Raw genomic sequence first — 20674 nt, 5'->3', positions numbered from 1 at the left:
TTTAACCTATATTCATCACTTTTCTCTTGGCATAGTTTGCTCCTTTTAATGCATTTTTGCAATTTTTTTTCCATTTCTGCCACTTTTTTTCCACTTTCAAGACATTTGTGGAACTTTTAATCTTTTTTTTACCATATCTAATTCTTAATCTACAGCAAATACAAAGCAGTATGAAAAATATTAGAGAAATATCACGATACGATACAATAGAGCAGGGGTTCTCAGCCTTAAGCACAGGACCCCATTTGGGGTCGCGACTCACGAGACGATGCCTCCATGAAACTAACAATATTTTTTGAACAATTTGAGCTGATTTTTGCCCTTTTTCCACAACTACACCAAACTTGCCATACTTTAACCTATTTTCATCACTTTTTCTTGCCATAGTTTTGCTCCTTTTAATGCATTTTTGCTATTTTATTTTCAATTTCTGACAATTTTTTTTTTTCCACTAACAAGACATTTGTGGAACTTTAACCTCTTTTCACCATAATTCATGCTGAATCTACAGCAAATACAAAGCAGTATGAAAAATAATAGAGAAATATCACGATACAATACAATAGTGCAGGGTTTCTCAACCTTCGGCCCAGGACCCCATTTGGGGTCGCGACTCGCGAGACACTGGAAGGGGATTATCAGATGCCTCCATGAAACTAACAATATTTTTTGGATGACTTTTGCCCTTTTTCTGGAATTATACTAAACTTGCCATACTTGAACACAGTGTTTTTCAACCTTGGGGTCATGACCCTATGTGGGGTCATTTTCGCTACATTACTTTCATTTCTAATTCAGATGAAGCTTTCCTAGCAAATACTGAGCAGTATGAACAAATAATAGACAGATATCACGATACAGTAGAGCAGGGATTCTCAACTTTGGGGTTAGGATCCCATTTGGGGTCATGACACACTGAAAGGGGGTTGCCAGATGCATTCAAGAAACTATGGATGTTTTTTGAACAATTTGAGCCCATTTTTGCCCTTTTTCTGCAAATCCACCAAAACTTGGCATTCTTTAAACTATTTTCATAACTTTTCTGCCTTAGTTTTGCCCCTTTTTAATGCATTTTTGCTTCATTACTTCAATGTCTGCCACCTTCTCCATCAAATTTCAATGCGTTTTCTGCACATTTGTTTCATTTTGAAAAAACATTTTCGGCACTTAAAAACCCTTTTTACCACTTTTCCCCCCTAATGTCACATATGTTGATGACTCATATTGTCTAATATTTCTCATAGTGATAGAAGATGGGGCTTCTTATCAAATACTGAGCAGTATGAAAGATGACAGATATTCACGATATGATACAACAGAGTAGGTGTTCTCAACTTGGGGTCAGGACCCCATTTGGGGTCGCGAGACACTGGAAGGGGGTTGGCAGATGCCTTTTTGAACAATTTGAGCCCATTTTTGCACCTTTTCGGCTTCTACACCAATCATGCCATACTTTGGCCTATTTTCATCACTTTTTCTTGCCATAGTTTTGCTCCTTTTTATGCATTTTTGCTACATTACTCCCATTGCTGCCACTTCTTCATCAAGTTTCAATGCCTTTTTTTCCACATTTTTTTCCACTTTCAAAACATTTTCATTACTTTAAAACCCTTTTCACCACTTTTTCTACCTAATGTCACATATGTTGACCCATTATTGTCACGTTTGACCCCTTTTCACCATATTTCATGCTTATTTTTTTTGCCAATTCAACCCCATTCACGACTTGCCATGCCCATTATTTGCCAGTTTAAACACATTATTCCTACTTTTTAAATTACATTACATCTATTGAGCTGCATCCTATTTTGACCTGACTATGTGACCAGCATCAATCGGTGTTGAGTCCATCTGCTTCCAGGTGAACGCTGATGGAACAGATACACTGATCTCTGCACCTGATAGCAGAATGCAGGCAAATTCAGCTCATGTGTTCAGGCTGGCCTCAGGAATTTAGGATCTTTGACTCAGCATTATCTCTCTAACAGCGTTCCACACTGCACACAGCTGAAGACAAACATCTACTTCCACCTGAGGAACGTTTTTAAAGATCAAATATGGGATGGTCATTCGAGCTTTTATTTCCACTGTTTCTGATGAAAACATTGATTTGTTTAAACCACAACGATGCACGTGCACGCTCACGGTGGGTCACAGGTCTCAGGTGCAACATGTGCTTCTTGACTCACACAGAAGAGACAACAGTTTTTTTTCAAGGTGAGTCAAACTCAAAAGTTATGATTAGTGGTGGATGATACACTGAGTTCATGATACCATATGATATTTTTTGGGAAAAAAAACACCAAAAAATGAATTGCAGCTGAAACAATATTCATGCCTTTATTTGAACTGTTGACATACTTATTCTTGGTATGATCCTTTCAACTTAAAAGGAATCTAAAAATAAAAATAAAAACTAACTTTGAACAATGTGGTTTGTAGTAGATTGTAATTAAAATAAATAAATAAATACAATCTGAACCCAACCTCTCGCGGTAACACTCGTACCCTCGACGATACATCTCGTGATGTTTAAATATTGCGATATCTTGTTGCGTGATATATCGTCCAACCTTTGGTTACGATACATAATTCTCAATTTTTTGGTTTTATGAATCAATCCAAATGTATTCAAATGTACATATCCCTTAGTATTGTCCTTCATCGTACAGTATTGACAGTGTTGCGTAGCACAATATTAGTTTATCAGGGTCAGGGGTCTGCAACCTGTGGCTCTGGAGCCTCGTGTGGCTCTTGACTCTTTTACAATGGCTCCCTGTAGCCTTAAAAAAATATATGGTATTGATGATTAATAACATTAACATCAATTAAAATTACGATTAAAAACAATTGGTTGACCTTCAAATAAATCACATGGTGCGATAAGTTTGCACATTCCTACTTCAACTCGTGAAACATCTACAGACCATTAACTTTCTTCTGCACCTGTAGCTAACCTTAAGATTTAAATTCTGGTAAGAAAACTAAACTTTACATTTTAATGTAATGTAAATGTATTCTGTTCAGTGTTGTAACTTTGCTGCCTCTTGGCCAGGACTCCCTTGAAAAAGAGGTTTTTAATCTCACCGGGATTTTTTCCTGGTTTAAATAAAGTTAAATAAAAAAAAAAATAAAAAAATAAACTAACAAAAACACTATTCTGGAAGAAAATAGAGATTTATTTAAATGCAAACTTGCCGGCTTAATATGCATAATGCATGCTTGATATGTTGCAAGAAATTAGCAATTAGCATGTGTTGACAGACATGATCTTTTTTTTGTAGCCCTTCAAATCCATTAACTCATAAAATTATTAGATATTATTTTAACTGTATAGAATCTTAACACTGTATTGTGTTCATTTTTTGGCTCCGGAAGGACTTTAATCCAGGCGAGATTAGGCAAAATGGCTCTTTTGAGAGTAAAGGTTGCAGACCCCTGGTCTTGGTAATGAGTGCTATTGATTTCAATTTGTTGCATTTGAAATTCCAACACATTAAATTCATTGTTAATCATAACATAAATGTAATTGATTTGGAGTTTTCTCTTTTGCAACAACTTCTTCAAAGTGTTGTACAAACCCCTGAAATGATTCACCGACAGATTAGCGCCTCCACCCACAGATTAACGTGTAACTTCTCAGGCTAAAGACGACTGGATGATGACTGGTATTGTTTCCGTGTGTGTCACTCGGCAGGTTTCTAATAAATCATTTCACTATCAGGCTTAAATGATCCTCTTCGTTTCCAATCTTAAGTGTTTGTGACTTGAACTGAAGAAATCCTGAGGCGAGAGAAACCTTGTCATAGCAAACACGTGTTGACTAAAGGCTGAACAAAGAGCAGCTTGTATAGAAGAGCCATAAGGGAGACAGTATAGTTCAACGATCCCAGAGTCTTTAAATAATACATGAAATCCACTTCTTTTCCTCGCAGGAAGTAAAATGGATTCAGACTTCAGTGCTGAGAACATACTGATTCTGAATAGCAAAATGTTTGCTTATTATTATTACTTTATATTTAATACTTGTCAGCATGACGTCAGCATATTTTTTGAAGTTGATTAATTCTGGTTGTCATGGGAAATGATTAGACCAGTGGTTTCCAACCTTTGTTGGATCATGACCCCATGTTGATATCAAGAATTTCTGGTGACCCTAAAGACATTTTTTTCTTCTTCTAGAATTACTTGTTGATCAAGTTTGTTATATTTATTTTAAAAATTTGTCTCTATCCCACCCACCCCTCGCTCTCTCTCTCTATTTTATTACGTTATTTATCTATTTTGTGTATATAAATATAAATATATGTATATATATTTGTCAATTATTAGCTTGTTTTTGTCTTCTCCCCTCTCCCTCTAATAGCACAATACTATTATTATAATTATTATAATATCATACTCACGCACACACTTACTATACCTGTCAACACTTTTACTGTAATTGTCTTTGTGTTGTTTGTGGCAAAAAACATATGTATATATATCAAAATAGTTTATTATACTGTATTACAAATACAACGTTGCCAATATTAGTAACAAGTTGTGCTAGCTCATATATTTTTTTTACTGCATTTTATTATTATAATCATTATTACTAGATTTATATTTGACAAAGTGGAAGTATAGTTTTTTTTTTTTTTAAGATTGTGTGTTGCTTTAATTTGTAAAAGAACAATTAAAAAATGTCAAAAATAAATGTTTTATCAGTGATTTGTTTTATTTATTTTTTTTTATCAATTACTAGACATTTCATTTGACCCCATTTAAAATCCAGGCGACCCCACATGGGGTCCTGACCCTAAAATTGAAAAAACACTGGATTAGACCGTTTAAAGCAGCGATTCTCAAAATGTGGGTCGCGGACCTGGTACTGGGTGGGTCGCGGACAGCTGGTCAAATATAAATAAATACTTAATGTCTCTGTTGGACTTGTATTTTGTTTTGAAAGAAAACTTTTCTTTTGACAGGCATGCTGTGAAATGCATGTTGCACATGAAAATATATATATTTATGTATTTTTTAAAAAAAAGAATTAAATACAGTATGTGTGTTTTCAACGGCTATTTAACCAAAAACTAAATTTGGTTGGTTGAATTCTAAAAAAAAAAAAAAAAAAAAGTGGGTGGCGATTTAATGATCATAGCAAAATGTGGGTCCCAGGGTGAGAACATGAGAAGCCCTGCATGGTTTAAAGGAGCTTATTACATAAAGTAAATATTAACTTTCTGAGTATTTCACATTATTGTTGTTGGGTTGATTACAAACATAATCATACAAAGAGCCTGTGGTGCATGTCGCATAATGTCTGACCTTTGAACAAATTCATCTCATTATGCGAGCAAATGATATTTTTGACATGTTTTTTTTTTTCACTTAATGAAGTCCAATGAAGCTGCAGTAAGTGATTCCTGTGATGTAAATGGAACATAGCCTGTGGAAGTACCAGTAACGGCTTGTTTGTAGAGGAAGCTGATCTGTGGCCCTCTGTCAGCATTGTACACTCTGTCTTTTCAGCTGCGTAACTCTTTATTTAGCAGGAAGGACTCCTCCCTGCAGCAGTGAAGTGCAAACTCAAAGCCTTATTGTCCAGTCAAGGTTTTCCACTTGACAAAAAACGTCACCCAGAAGTCAAACTAACGCTAGTAACAAATGTTTGTTGGATCCTGTGACCTTTCACATACAGAAGCATGGGAAAGAAAACACAGGCGTAGGTTTTACAGTGATGTAGAACATCAGGGGACAGGTTATTATCATGACTATGCAGTGACAATTATTACAAACTTCATTTTAAATAAAAAAAAAAAACGTGATTTTTAATGATTGACTTTATTCACATTAATAAACATGCAAAAAAAAATCGGATTATTAGTTTTAAAAGATAGATGACATATCAGTAAACCTCAATCATTATGTTTTTCTTCTAATAATAATAATAGGGTCTCACACAATATTGGAATTATAGTTTTCAACACAAGACTGACATTACGCTGTCATTAGCATGAATAAGGTGTCATGAAGGCTGTAGTTAAGGGTCGTTCGCTGAATTATGACACCTTTAGAGCTATGTTGGCATTTTTTAGTTAGGTGGAGGGATGTAGTGGGGTTAGTTTTAGGGTAACGAACGACACCTTGATCAGGCTAATGATAACGTACAACGTAATGTAAAAAAAAAAAAAAAACCTCAAGCGTTACCAATTATAATAATTAATTATAAAAAATATAAATCTTAACCCTTAAATCTATTAAAGATTCAGAAAATTGAGCATGAGACAATATATTATTTCACTCTTTTAAGTGCTTTTGAATAAAAAAATAAGTGCATTTTGGAAAGGTTCAGCAGTTTTTAAATCTACAAGTTACCTTAGGAACTCATAATCAAAACACACACACACACATTTAGACATATATGTTAAGGTTTAATTTATTCAGACAAGTGTTACATTTTACTCAGTAAAAAGTTTTACATAATTGTTTTTAAACATAAGGCTGTCATTATTATCACTGACATAGGGTCGTCTTCTGATCGAGAGGTTGGGGGTTCGATCCCAGTACCTGACTATGTGTCGAAGTGTCCTTGGGCAAGACACTGAACCCTAAGTTGCTCGAGTGGTCGACTAGCGCCTTGCATGGCAGTCCTGTCCCACTGGTGTGTGAATGTGAGAGTGATTGGGTGAATGAGCTGATATGTAAAGCGCTTTGAGACTGCTTAGTGTGGGATAAAGCGCTATAAATCAAATCCATTTATCATTTAAATGTCATTCGTTACCTTAACCCAGGGGTCTGCAACCTGTGGCTCTTTGACTCTTTTACAATGGCTCCCTGTAGCCTTAAAAAAACATGATATTGATGATTAATGACATTAACTTCAAATAAAATTATGATAAAATAATTGATTGACCTAAAAATAAATCACATTGCGCAATAACTGCCACATTCCTACTTCAACCTGTAACATCTACAGACCATCAACTTTCCATCCATCTGTGGCTAACCTTCAGTTTTATATCCCTGGTAGGATAACTAAACTAACAAAAAGACTATTCTGGAAGAAAATAGAGATTTTTTTGTGTGGGAACAGATATATTTGCCAACATGCCAGCTTAATGTGCTTGATATGTTGCAAGAAATTAGCGATTAGCATGTGTTGACAGACATGATCACTCACATGTTGTCAAATTCAACTTATTTTTTGTAGCCCTTTAAATCCATTAACTCACAAAATGATTTAATATTATTTTAACTATATAGAATCGTAACACTTGTTGTCTTTTTTTTTGGCTCCGGAAGGACTTTAATCCAGGTGAGCCCGAATCCCACTTGATCCCTCCCTCTAACCCCAAAAAAAAAATGCCAACATAGCTCCAAAGGTGTCATAATTTAGCGAACGACACTCATGACACCTTTTTCATGCTAATGACAGAAAATTACAGCGTAATATCAACCTTTCTGTATGTATAACACTTCAAATCAAGTGTTGCCCTGTTTTTCAGGAAATTTACTTTGATCAGCAGATGCCTCTGAAGAAGACTGGCAGTTGACAGTCGAAACATGCCATCAGTTGCCTGAACAGTTGAAACCATAACATATTATTCAAAAAGAAGATAAAAAATTACTTGCTGGAACATTTAGATGTAATATTTCTCATTTATTTACAAACAAACAAACTATATACTGTATATCTACATAGTGATATCAAAGTTTTACACTTCAGAGGATTCAAGTGACACTGAATCAGAAACACCTACACAGTTAGTCATTGCCTTTCAGAGGTTTCCTACTTTCTCATCAGTTATTCAAAAAAATCCACACAGTGACTGATTGTTATCAGTGGGACTCGTTACTGCAAGAACACGACGACTCAATCATCAGGTGTGGTTTGACCTTTTTAGTTTGTACACAGACGATGGAAGCCGCGGCTGCAGGGAGTGTTTGAGACTCAGCATCGATGCCAAGTCAGACGGATCAGTAATAAATGCAATGATGATTCAGGCATTGTTAACACAAGCCTAATGTAAAAAAACAAAAGCCACATGACATGAAGGTCACTTTAGCATTAATGGATCCTCTGAGCTGTGGAGCATGTTTTCAATGAAGCAGCAACACGTTGTCTATAGTTACTTTACATAAAAAAATCAAATCTACACCCTAACGTGATGCTACTGATACGGATTAGAAATGTGGAAGCCAAATACAGTGTCTATCATAAATATTCACCACCCTTGGATGATTTACCCTTTTATTGCTTTAATAAATAAGTCAAGGTGGAAGAAAATGTGCTTTTTTCCACACAAAAAATCATTGGAAATTACTGTTTAATGTCAAAACAGAATCAGGCTTCTACAAAGTAATGTTATTTAAACAAAAATATTTAAAGAAACATAATTGTTTTTCTGTTTTCAATAAATGTATGTGCAGGTGACAAGTAACTGTACTTAAATAGTTTTTTCTGGTATCTGTACTTGACTTAATTGAGTATCTATCTTTATGGCAACTTTTTACGTTCTCTACTTACTTTTTTAAACAAATATCTGTACTTTCTACTCCTCACATTTTAAAAATCAGCTCGTTACTTGTAAGACCTTCGAAGATGACGTCACAACGTAAAAAGATGCAAAATGTTGGCAGTTTGAGCTTTTTTCTGTTAGGCAGGTCCCTTAGTTTAATAGTTAACATTTTAGGTTTTTAAAAATGTTAAACTCAGGGTTTAATTAAACATTTGCTTTTTTCCCCTTAAAATTTTTATTTACAAATTTATATATAATGAGTGCTACATTTTCCAGGTGTTCATAAAGGGTATTTCATTAGTTTCCATGTACCAGTTTTCTAATTAAAAAAATAAACAATATGGAATTTGCTGGTTTAAAAACCCGACATTTGTTTTACTTTTACTCAAGTAAAGAAACAACTTCAATACTTTTACTCTTACCAGTCATTTTTACTTGAGTACTAGTACTTTTGTCCTCTGCTTGTGAAAAAAGTCAATTTTTTTTACTTTGATTTATTCATTAAAGCAATAAAAGGGTAAATTAAATACTTCTGACAAGCACTGCAGTAAGTAAGGCATGTGTGTGTTCGTCATTTAAAAGTCACTCAGTGTGAAACCATCGTCCACATCTGTCTATTTTATTTAAACATGGCGTTAAAGGCTCGTCCAATGATGAGGCGGCGCACTTCGCTGGTGCCGGCGCCGATCTCGTACAGCTTTGCATCTCGTAGGTATCGCCCCATTGGGTAGTCGTTAATGTAACCATTTCCTTGTTTAGGACCCAAAAAAAAAAAAAAAATCAAACAGAGCTTATGAAAGAAAGAACTTAATAACCATTTACATAATCGAGTTCTCCGATAAAAAGACGTTTTTTGTTTGCACCAACTGAGCCCTGACAGCTACACTGGAGCTCAATTCATTAGACATTCTCAGACTCTTGGCACTCACCTAAACACTGAATACCATCCAAGGCAACCTGAGTGGCATTTTCTGCACAATACAAGATGACTCCAGCACAATCCTGCAACCACCACAAAGCATCAGTCAATATAAGTTAGGCTTGTAAAAAAGGACACAATGGCCCTCATTAAACAACCGTTCGTATGTTCAGATCTGAACGTACAATGTGCGTTCGACCGTATTCACGCAAGCTTCGGTATTCATCAATTTTGACGTGAACGTACGCTACGATCAGATCTCGTGTCAGGTCTGACCTCGTGTACGCAAACCTGAATGTGTGGATTTGTGACTGAAAATGAAGTGTTAAACAAGCCTCAGTTGTCATTTATTAAGCATAAGCAGACACACATTCTGAACAGATCTAAACGGATTACACAAAATAAAATTAATTTGTTATTACTGATACCACTTTTTTGGTTTTTCTATCACGAAATACCTAATATCCCCGCTGGTAAACTTAGCTACCGAGCAGGAGTGTATAGTTTCACACAGTGTGCACACATGCACACTGCTATGCTCCGTCTTGAAAAATGAGGTCCTATTTCTTCCATATAGCACATCAATAGGGGCTGTACGGAGAAAACAGGACCTCATTCATGCTTTTAAATGTAAATAGATCCTTAAACGTTTACAAATGCTCTACAGTAGTCTGTGAAGTGATGAATTATTGGTTAAATTGGCTGAGGGTATAATAAACACAGACAATGAACAACATTTCGGCATTTTTAAGGCTTTTTAAAGCGTTGTGATCGTTAATTTCTGTTAATGTGACAGCTATTGCCGAAAGCGTGCAGACTAAGGCTGATACAAACGTTACATTGAGTATCCAGGATCTCTTGTGAAGTTGTTCGCAGCGCACACGGGGGGCAGACGTCACCTGCTCAGTAGCTAATCCTCTTCCACAGAGCATTTAAATGAGCTTCTTTAATTCCAGTTTTCACATGATTTTCATCATGGAAAAGCTTTTTCTTATTTGACCTCAGTGGGCAGGGCCTCCGAAGCAGGAGGGCTTAACATGTTAATGACGATTGAATTCAGCCGCCGCATTTGTCAACACCCGATCATTTGTACGCTGGGATTGGTCAAATATGAATGTTTCATGAATCACACGTTGGTCCTGTCCTACGACCAAATGTTCACTCAGATTCACACGCGTTTTCACACAAGGTTGATGAATGAGGGCCAAAATGTGGCATTCTGACTTTTTTTTTTATTCTCTTACCTTTGCACTGAAGTGACCTTTGTCACAGGCCCGTGTGACATTGTACAGATACTGTCGACAGGAGCTCAGCCGAGTGTACATGTCGGCCATTTTTCCTTGCATCAGCTGAGGACAGAGTAAGAATCCGATCACTAAAGCAAAACCTACCAGCTTTTATTACAAAGACCTGCAAATATTTAGAGAAAACAGCATTCTTCACACCTGAAAGTGACCGATTTTCTGCCCAAACGCTTCCCTGATGTGAAGGTAAGGTATAGAAGAATCCAACACGGCCTGCATGATGCTAAAAAAATACAAACTATTTAAAATCAAGCTTTAGAAACACAGTTTGAATTATTTTTCATTGCCAGAAGACAAAAAAAGGAGTTGTGTGATGCTTATCTTTAAACAGAGAGAAAGAAAACCAAATCATATCTGCTATGTAAACCATTTAAAGAATGACTGAAGGTTAAGGAACTACCTTAAACATTTGCCGTTTATTAGAACAAAAAAACACTAACAACCATTCGATCTGAGATTAATTATTGAAAGCCCAAGCAAAATCTGATTTAGATTTTCCAAAACAATCGAAAAAAATACTGTAAAATGTGAATATTAATGTTAATCGCCATTTCAGTTGTGGTTTCCTTAGTCCAGGATCTGCAACCTTTACTCTCAAAGGAGCCATTTTACCTCATCTCATCTGGATTAAAGTCCTCCTGGAGCCAAGAAACACCTTCTCAATGAAGAAAATACAGAGTATTAAATTACAGTTAAAACTATATAGAATAATGTTTGATTTGATTTATATTGATCATGTAAAAGGCAACTTAAAGAATCAAATAAATTGACGTCAAGAAATAAAACAGTATCTTGCATCTTCAAATTCTTATGCATCTCAGTTTACATGAACATAATGTTATACAAGAAGATTTTTTTTAGTTAATGTATTTGAAAGGCCACAAAAGTAACTTGAATTTGATAACAAATGATCATGTGGTGAACACATGCTAATTGCTAATTTCTTGCCACACATAAAACATGCATATTTAACCTGTACATTGGTGGTTAAATGAATCTGTCCCCACACAATTAAAATCTCTATTGTCTTCCAGAATAGTGTTTTGTAGGTTTAGTTATTACTAGGGATTTAAAAATTAGCCACAGGTGCAGGAAAGTTGATGGTCTGTAGATGTTGCAGGAGGTGAAGTAGGAAGGTGCTGAGTCATTGCACAATGTGATTTATTTTTAGGTAAACAAATTGTTTTATCATGATTTTATTTGTCATTAATCATTAATAGCTTCTTTAAAAAAAAAAAACAACTATTTATTTCAATATTTTTTTAAAGCTATAGGGAGCCATTGCATAAGAGTCAAAGAGCCACATCGGGCTCCAGAGCCGCAGGTTGCAGACCCCTGCCTTAGTCCATGAAAATTTGCAAATTGCAAGAAACTTCCTCAAATATTTGGTGGCTAGCACTTTTTCCTCTGCATACTATATAACTGCAGTGATTTTTAATCGAAAATTGTTTGAAGGAACTCTACATTTAAAAAAAAAATAAATTAAAAAAAAAAAAAAAAAAACCTGTTGTTTCTGACAAATTATCCCTTGAAATTCATGTAAATTATATGTTTAAAGACTTTTGGCTTTGATATTGCTTAACCTTTATGATAGTGCACAATAACATTAAAATTGTTCTTTTTTTCGCTACAAAAACCCTGGATTTTTCTGTTCTGGCTAAACTTGTTGATATGTGGCACCTCAACTACAATTAATTGCAACTTATTGTGAAACAACTCATTTTCTACTTAAACATTGTTACCTATGACTTAATGAAACCAGATCTACCCTGATTGTTTAAACCTTACCCAATAGGTCCTGCTGCCAGAACCAGCCTCTCAAGATCCAAACCACTCATCATCACATACACGCCTTTGTTCAACGGGCCCAGTATATTCTCCTCTGAATCAGGAAGAAAAGGGAATTTAAAACTACTTTACTTGTACACATGGCGAGCAGAAAACACGAGTGAGCACTTCAAAACATGCCTGGGACTTTGCAGTCTTCAAAGATCAGCTCACACGTGTTGGAGCCTCTCATGCCCAGTTTGTCCAGCTTCTGTGCGGTGGAAAATCCTGGCATTCCCTACATCATCCACACACGTGCACACAAATTAAAAAAAAAATTCTTTAGAATGCTTCTTCAGCTCAGACTGAGCTAAATTAAATTGAACATCTTTGATGAGATCAATGTAAAAGCCCCTCAAACGAAGCATGTTCATTAATTCACCTTTTCAACAATGAAAGCTGTGATTCCTCTTTGATGGGCATCACGATCAGTCTTGGCATAAACAATCAGGACGTCAGCATCGGGTCCATTTGTGATCCAAAACTTGTTGCCATTAAGAACATAGTAATCACCTGGGAGGAGATAAAAGCAGATCAAAACTCATTCTCGTTTGGTGCAACGCAAAAACAGAACATATTTATCCACCTAATCAAATAATAAAACAGATAAAATATATGAAGATTAAACAATGATAGACCAGTGGTTCTCAAACCTTTCAGCCCATGAAATTAGTTGGGAAAGGGTTTATAAATGCTGAAAATGTCTTAAAGGTGGAAGAAATGTGCAAAAAAGACATTGGAATTTGATGGAAAAGTGGCAGAAATTAGAGTGATAAATCAAAAATGGATTAAAAATAGCAAAAATATAGCAAGAAAAAGTGCTGAAAATAGGTTAAAATAGGAAAGTTTGGTGTAGTTGAAGAAAAAAATTAAAAATAAGCAAAAATTAACTCAGGTTGTTAAAAAATATATATCTGAGTTTCTTAAAGGCATCTGGCAACCCACTCCCAGTGTCTCACGACCCCAAATAGGGTCCTGACCAAAGTTGGGAACCAATGAGAAAGACGAAATGAATAATTTAGGTAAAATTTGGAAAATTAGAAAAATCCAGAAGTGTAAAACTCTTGCTAAGAACAAATAAAGAAATATTTTTAAACAAAGATCAGATAATTCCTAATCTACATTAAAAACAAGAAACATCCTTTTTTTTTTTTTTTTTTTATAGAAACAATGGGCTTTGAATGAAGCTCAAAACACTGCGACACTGTCAAATATTTGTAAATGGAAATCGATTTCATTGTTTGTCAGCGCTTTTCTATGGAATTGTGTATTTTAATATTTTCTAAATAAATATTGTCATCACAAAAAAAAAGAAACTCAAATGATCATAAAAGCAGGAGGTCCTGGGGTGCAATGTAAATATAAAGAATGAATAAAAAAACTATCAAAAATAACAAGGTGACAAAGAGCAGCAGTTGAATCTCTTCTCAGTGACTGCAGTGTAATGTGATGCTCAATAGTTAATCTACTGGAACAAACACTGAACTAACAATAAATATTAGATTGTGGCCAAGTGTCATATTACTATTAAAACAGAGAATTTATCTTCTTTACACTCAAATGTGGGGCTTCTTTGTTTGACTTTCCCTGTTAATAAACGTCATCGTTTCCAAACATGCATCGATAAAACTACACAAAAACATGACTCATGAAAATATGTTATTTAGTATGTTTTATATCACTGTGAATGTCAGAACAGAGAAGTAAAACAAAACACATGAAGTGTGTGAAGCTCGTCCTCCATCTTTGAAGCATTGAATTCACGAAAACAATCCAGTTTTTCATTAGAATTCACACTAATAAACTGGTTTGAGCAAATGTTTGTATCATAACGTAATAAACAACAACACATTCATTAGCTGCGCCAAACGAGGCATCCGACATCCAAATGACTGCTTTAAAACTAATGAGAAAGACAGGCATGGAGACATGTTTATAGTCCATTTAATCACAGAAAATAATGGATTGGTTTCTTTTGGCAGATAGCATTTAGCATACTTTAGCATTGATGTGAGGCAAGACCCCACAGGAGGGAACTCAGTATCAGAAGTTTAAATAGCTCAGTTTGAAACGGAAAAAGCGATATAGCTAATGTTTTTATTATTACTTTTAAACATAATCAAAAGGAAATTGCAATATGACAGGAACTATATCCTCATGTTTTGGGACAATATCACACTTATCAGACAGAAATGTCATTTCTCGTGCAAAATAAGACGTAGTTCACCTCTTGTTGATGTTTTTTCACACGCCATTTCCCAACCATAAAACAGGTGGTCTAGTATCTAGCAACTTAAGCAAACGGAAAGACGTGAAATCTTGTGTGATTTTAGCGCGTGCTATTTGGCTCAAATACAAAGAAGAAATTAATTAAAAAAAAGGTAATTTAATTAACCATTACATTTCACTGCACCAGGGAAAGCCGATAAAAAATGTAAGCCTCGACTCGCCACGTCGACCGCTGCTTAAATCCGTCAAAAATGACATTAAATCAGTTACTGCTTCTGCAGAGCTTGTTGATAATTTATTCCTTACTTAGATCATCTAAACTAGTCTTTCTCAAATTGGGGTACGTGTACCAGGGTATGCAATGGCACTACAGGGGGTACTTGAAAGAGAGAGAGGAAAATAAACAGTGTCAGTCCTGGTCCCACCCCAGGCGTGAGAGGCCAAAAATGATACAAACTATAAATAAATCTATTCAGGAGCCACTAAATCAGTGTTTTTCAACCTTGGGGTTGGGACCCCATGTGGGGTCGCTTGAAATTTTGGAAAAACTTAAATGGATTTTGGAAATTTTTAAATTATCATTCTTTTTTTTAAAATTAAGACACACAATCTTAAACAACTGTATTTCTATACTTTAACCTTGTGAAATAAAAAAATCGAGTTCAACTAAAATGCAGTAAAAAATAAATAAATAAAAAAAATAGAAGAATATTTGAGCTGAAACATGATCAAAAACTAATTCTAGGAGAAAAAAAATGTCTTTGGGGTTGCCAGAAATTCTTGATATCAAAATGGGGTCACGATCCAAAAAAGGTGTCTTCTATGCAAAATGTTGAACAAAGGGGGGACTTGGATTCACAAATAAGGTACCTGAGCTAAAACAGTTTGAGAATCACTGATCTAAATCACTAATGAAAAGGGTCGACGACATTAATCTGATGACAGTTTTTAAGCACCAAGTGAAGGAAGTGTGGCAAAGTCTCAATCCTTATTCTTGAACTCTTGAAAACGCCAACGTCAAATGCTCATTTTAGTGTGTGGAAAAATGTAATTTGAGTTCATTTTGATTATAAAAGGTAATTAAAAACCTTACCTTTCTTCTCTGCTTTTAATTTCATGGACACGACGTCTGAGCCGGAGTTGGGTTCACTCATGGCCAACGCTCCAACGTGCTCTCCTGTCATTAACTGGGAAAATAAACACCATCAGCATCTGTTTCCTTTTCAAACAGCAGGTAGTAAGTGAGCGATCCCGACCTTGGGCATGTACTTCTCCTTCTGTTTCTCGTTGGCGTGGCGCACCATCTGGTTGACGCAAAGGTTGGAGTGTGCACCGTAACTGAGAGCAATGGCTGCCGACACTCGCGACACTTCCTCCATGACGATGACGTGCTCAAGGTATCCCAATCCGGTGCCTCCATGCTCCACTAAAAAAAATAAAGGGTAAACTCATTAGATAATGGCCTTGTTCAAAAACACATACTAACATACTCTCATAATACTAAGTTTGACATCAAAATTAGTGAGTAGTGTGTTTACTTTAGAGAGTATGAAAAGATTGAGTATGCAAGAAATACCCAGATGTATAGTATATTGGGGCATTTTTTAAGTATGCACGGTGGGCACACGAGTCATACTCAACCCCCCATGATGCATTGCGAACGGAATGTAAAATCGTCCTGGAACCGGCTTCAAGCTAAAAATCAAACATCTCCTTTACAAAACAAAAGCATCTCTTTTGTCTTCCATTAGTTTTTTAATGCTTTTGTAAATTGGGCTCTTGTTTTGAAGTTTACCGGAAGGTTTGTCAGTAGCACAATAACGGGTCCCTGAAAATCTCTGCAATGTCGGCATGAAATGTGTTTCCGTGAGTTTTATGGATCCAATGAGCACATGTTGATATTCTACTTGGTCTGAGATATTTAGCCTCAGCGGTGTTTCAGGTTTTTGTCGTTGTAGGTATGAAATGCATCTTGGGAAACTTGACAGTATACTTCAGTGGGAACGGTCATAATCTTACAGTATATACTCTATATATCTACTAGGGATGCAACAATATTCGGTATTTTACCAAACTGTTCAATACGCCCTGTTTGGTTCAATGCAGAGCCAATCAGAACGTCCCTGAATTTCCTACTGGCTCCTGGGAAACTTCCTCCGCTGTCAGAACATTGTGTTTGCGGCGTGGAGGAACCTGTTAACCAACATTCTGCTGCGCGTTCGTACGACTCCTCACCAACCGTCCACGTTTCACCGGCATTGATCCGCCTTTTGACTGGAGAGGTGCCGACAACAGTCCGCAGCCAGCCCGGGAGTTGGCGTAGATCCTGCTGCATGTGTGTCAGACTGGAGCTGCAGGAGCCTGTCTGTCTATAGAGCTGCATGTACAGGCTGGGGCGTGGACGCTGACAGTGAATGGTAAAAGCTAAAGCAGGTATTTGGGAATAACGTGTCTAAAGTTAAGGCCAGTATGAGTTTTATCCCACATCCCAAGGCGTGCCAGTGCATCGTAGACCAGTATATGTGCAAAAACCGCCACTGCAAACCCAGAAACAGCCCCGGGCTCGCAGATGCAGCCAGGCCAGCAGAAAGAGTGGGGCCAAGGAGCACCAGGCCCCAACCCCCCGCCCCCCCGCCCCCCCACATACCCACCCAACCCTGAGGGAAGGGCCCAGAGAGCCCCCCGCCCGGACCCCAGCAGAGGAGCCAAGTCCCATGTCAAGCAGACGGCCATAGCCGCGCCGAATGGGCAGCCAGCGGGTGCCCGCCGGCGGGCCCAGAGCCAGCCGGGACCGGACCCCAGGCCAAAAGACCCGGAACGGGAGCAGCACCGAGAGCAGCCCCCCCAGGAATGACGACCACGCCCATAGCCGCCTAGGGCTCCAAGGGGACGCTGCAAGTCGCCCCGCCGGCCCTCAGGCGCACCGACCGAGCATGCCAGATTGCCTTTCCTTAATGCCACCCACGCGATATGCCACGCACGCGATGAGCCCCCCCCCCCAATTTTTTTCCCTCAATTGGGATTGCCGTAGCGTTACAGTTACCCAAAAACCGTGATGCATACCGAACCTGGGAAAACTGTACCGTTGCATCACTAATATCGCCTATATTTTGTAGTGTATAGTACAGTGTGCCATTTCTCACAAAGTCTTAAGAAATCTAAATTAGCCTTTAGCTTAACCAGTGATAAACAACGTCTTCTTGCTGTAATACCTGGGGCTGTGATTCCAAGGAGGCCCATTTCTCCCATCGCTTTCCAGAAGTCCTGGAAAAGACATCGGGTTGCATTAAAAACATCCTCGCTTGTTTTCAATGTTGAAAAACTTAACAGTGAGACTTTGATCTGCTTCTACACATCCAAAGGCCTGAAACTCTAACTTACCCGCATTTCTGTAAACTCATTCTTCTTGTCGATCTCATCAGCGTAGGGAGCGAGTTTATCATCCAGGAACTTACGCACTGTTTGCCTCAGCTAACGCATGATAGAAAACATGGAGTAGAATGTTGTTGTAATAAGAAAGTGTGCATTGCGACAGAGTTTGTTCATCTATTTATTAAACCAAATCAGATGCTAATTTGACATTTCAAAACAAGGATAGCAAAGAGAAAACAAGTAGCAAAAACAGTTTGAAAGAGCTCCAGTGTCTATCTATAACTGTTTCTATTACAGATTTTTGCTAAATAAAAGCGCCATTTCTAAATGTCGACAAAGTATAATTTAGCGATATTTGAGTGTTTTTTTTTTTTGAAATCCATGTGTTTCCATTAGCAGATTTTATTGTGCTGTTTAGATTTTGTGCATTTCCGAGGGTAATGGAAACACAGCTTATGTCAATCGACCCACATCTTCAGTTTATCGCACTTATCATTTTGACATAAGATTAAAGATGGCACACCTGCGTAGCTACGAGGAGCAAAACAGCTGTAAAGTAAAAAGATAACCTTCATTACAGACATAATTTGAAATTACATAGTTTTGGAGTTGAGTGTTAACATTCTGAGAAACACTTTTAATTTAAAAATATGATATTAGTTTTGATATATATATTTATATTAGCCCAGTAAACTGACAGACCACTAGAAGCAGGGCTGACAGATATATTGAGATTAAAGATATATCGCATTTTCTATTTTGGAGATATATAAAAATTGCAACATCACCTGTATTGATATATATAGCTTATTTTGCATTAAAATACTCATTTTAGGAGTGGTTACTTTTGCTACTTCTCAGAAAAACATAAAAATGACAGTTAGATGGATAGCCGAGCGCTTCCCTAGAAGTTCCCTAAACAAGCTACACTACAGAACTCACTCACACTAAATGTGTCTGTGGCATTTTGCATCAGCAAATTTAATCCAGAATTGTCTTTCTGGCAAGACTTTATTTAATATATCATTATTGAGATTAATATCATATATTGATATTTGAGAGAAAAATAAATAAATAAATAAATATGAGTTTTGGTCCATATTGCCCAGCCCTAGCTAGAAGTAGTGTGAGGACCACAAGTGGTCCATGGACCACTCTTTGAGAAGGCTGAACAAACTCAAAATATGCTAAATCAGGTGTATAAAAAAACTAGAGAAAGGGTTTTGCAGTTATTGTTGACATATTAATAAAAACTCAATTTTCAGGTTAATGTGGGTTTGTTGTTTGTTTTGAATTGTTTGCATTTGGTGTTCTGGCACGTGAGAAGCCTTCATTACAAGCTAATATACTGAAACAGAGGCCTTTATATGTTCAGATATGTCTGCTAAAGTCAAGGTCTTTGCCACAAGGGAACTGTTATGTCATCACGTCATGTGCAGCATTATGTAGAAACCTATTGTTGTTACAAGTAAAGCTTCACTTTCGGCCTGTGCTCAGTACAACTGGCCGTTTCACCTTTGACACACAGATAATGGACGAAACTTTGTTATTGTGTCTGTGAGGCTAACCTGTATCTGCTCGTCTGTCAGTCCGTTCACTATGTCGTCCACTGGAACAGCTCCAGCACAACCTCTGCGGCTCACCGAGGGGATACACAGCCTGGAGCCGAGACGGACTGCGTTTCTGACGGCAAACATGATGCCACTGAAGGGGTAGACCTGGAACTGTGGACTGGACTGGAGTCAGTGTCTGGGTGTCACTATGTTACCTTTGTGTCCTCCTCCCTGCTGCTGCTTCTTCTTCTACTTTACAATTAATGTAGTAACAGAGGATCAATGGCTCAACACCGCCGCCTACAGGCAGAAGGAAATATGCACACAGTTACCAAACCTCAAGGTGGGTGTAATCTCACCTATTAACGTCCTTACGGAGCCGAAAAAAATACCTTTTTAATGAAGACATCATAGTGTATAAAATTGTATACAGTTAAAATTAAATTGGATAATGTCAAGTAAATATTTTTTTAGATAATGTATTTGAAGGGCTACAAAAAAATAACTTGAATTTGATAACACATGTCATGGCATGTTGGCGGTTAAATGAATCTGTTCCCCACACAATTAAAATGTATATTCACTTCCAGAATAGTCTTTTAGTTGATTTAGTTATTTTTACTACAGGGATTTAAAACGTAGGGTTAACCACAGGTGCAGGGAAAGTGAATAATGGTCTGTAGATGTTTCAGGAGTGAAGTAGGAAGGTGGCAGAGTTATTGCACCATGTGATTTATTTTTAGGTGAACAAATCGTTATATTGTGATTTTATTTGGTGTCAAAATGATTAATCACTAAGAGCCACATGAGGCTCCAGAGGTTGCAGACCCCTTGTCTACACACATTACTACACAAATGGGCAAATTTTATCACAAAAATACGATTTTCTGATCATTATTACAGGAAAAAAAAAACAAGGGTTCGTGTATATTTATTTTATTTTGTGTACCGGTAATTGTGTTA

General features: G+C 36.9%; 1 protein-coding gene across 1 annotated transcript; it reads right to left on the bottom strand.

Moving 5' to 3' along the window:
- Positions 1–8723: 8723 nt before the first annotated feature.
- Positions 8724–19963, bottom strand: ivd (isovaleryl-CoA dehydrogenase). Its single transcript, XM_028438846.1, has 12 exons — positions 19727–19963; positions 18168–18257; positions 17999–18050; positions 16043–16212; positions 15880–15973; positions 12940–13070; positions 12699–12795; positions 12519–12612; positions 10872–10953; positions 10671–10775; positions 9436–9509; positions 8724–9259 (listed from the first exon to the last, which is right to left on the bottom strand). Exons 1-12 carry the CDS (start codon positions 19853–19855, stop codon positions 9127–9129), a joined length of 1251 nt encoding a protein of 416 aa, XP_028294647.1. The 5' UTR covers positions 19856–19963; the 3' UTR covers positions 8724–9126.
- Positions 19964–20674: the final 711 nt, after the last annotated feature.

This window comes from Gouania willdenowi, chromosome 22, assembly GCF_900634775.1.
Source record: "Gouania willdenowi chromosome 22, fGouWil2.1, whole genome shotgun sequence".
NCBI classification, from domain to species: domain Eukaryota; kingdom Metazoa; phylum Chordata; class Actinopteri; order Blenniiformes; family Gobiesocidae; genus Gouania; species Gouania willdenowi.
Note: the sequence above shows the minus strand (reverse complement) of the source record. Positions and strands in the feature narration are given on the sequence as shown.

Excerpts from the sequence above, each read along its gene's own strand:
- ivd (XM_028438846.1), bottom strand. The coding sequence starts at position 19,855 with ATGTTTGCCGTCAGAAACGCAGTCCGTCTCGGCTCCAGGCTGTGTATC. Across the intron at positions 12,613-12,698 it reads TGAAGACTGCAAAGTCCCAG|AGGAGAATATACTGGGCCCG; the intron begins GCATGTTTTGAA and ends TTCCTGATTCAG. Across the intron at positions 10,954-12,518 it reads CTGGCAGCAGGACCTATTGG|CATCATGCAGGCCGTGTTGG; the intron begins GTAAGGTTTAAA and ends GTATTTTTTTAG.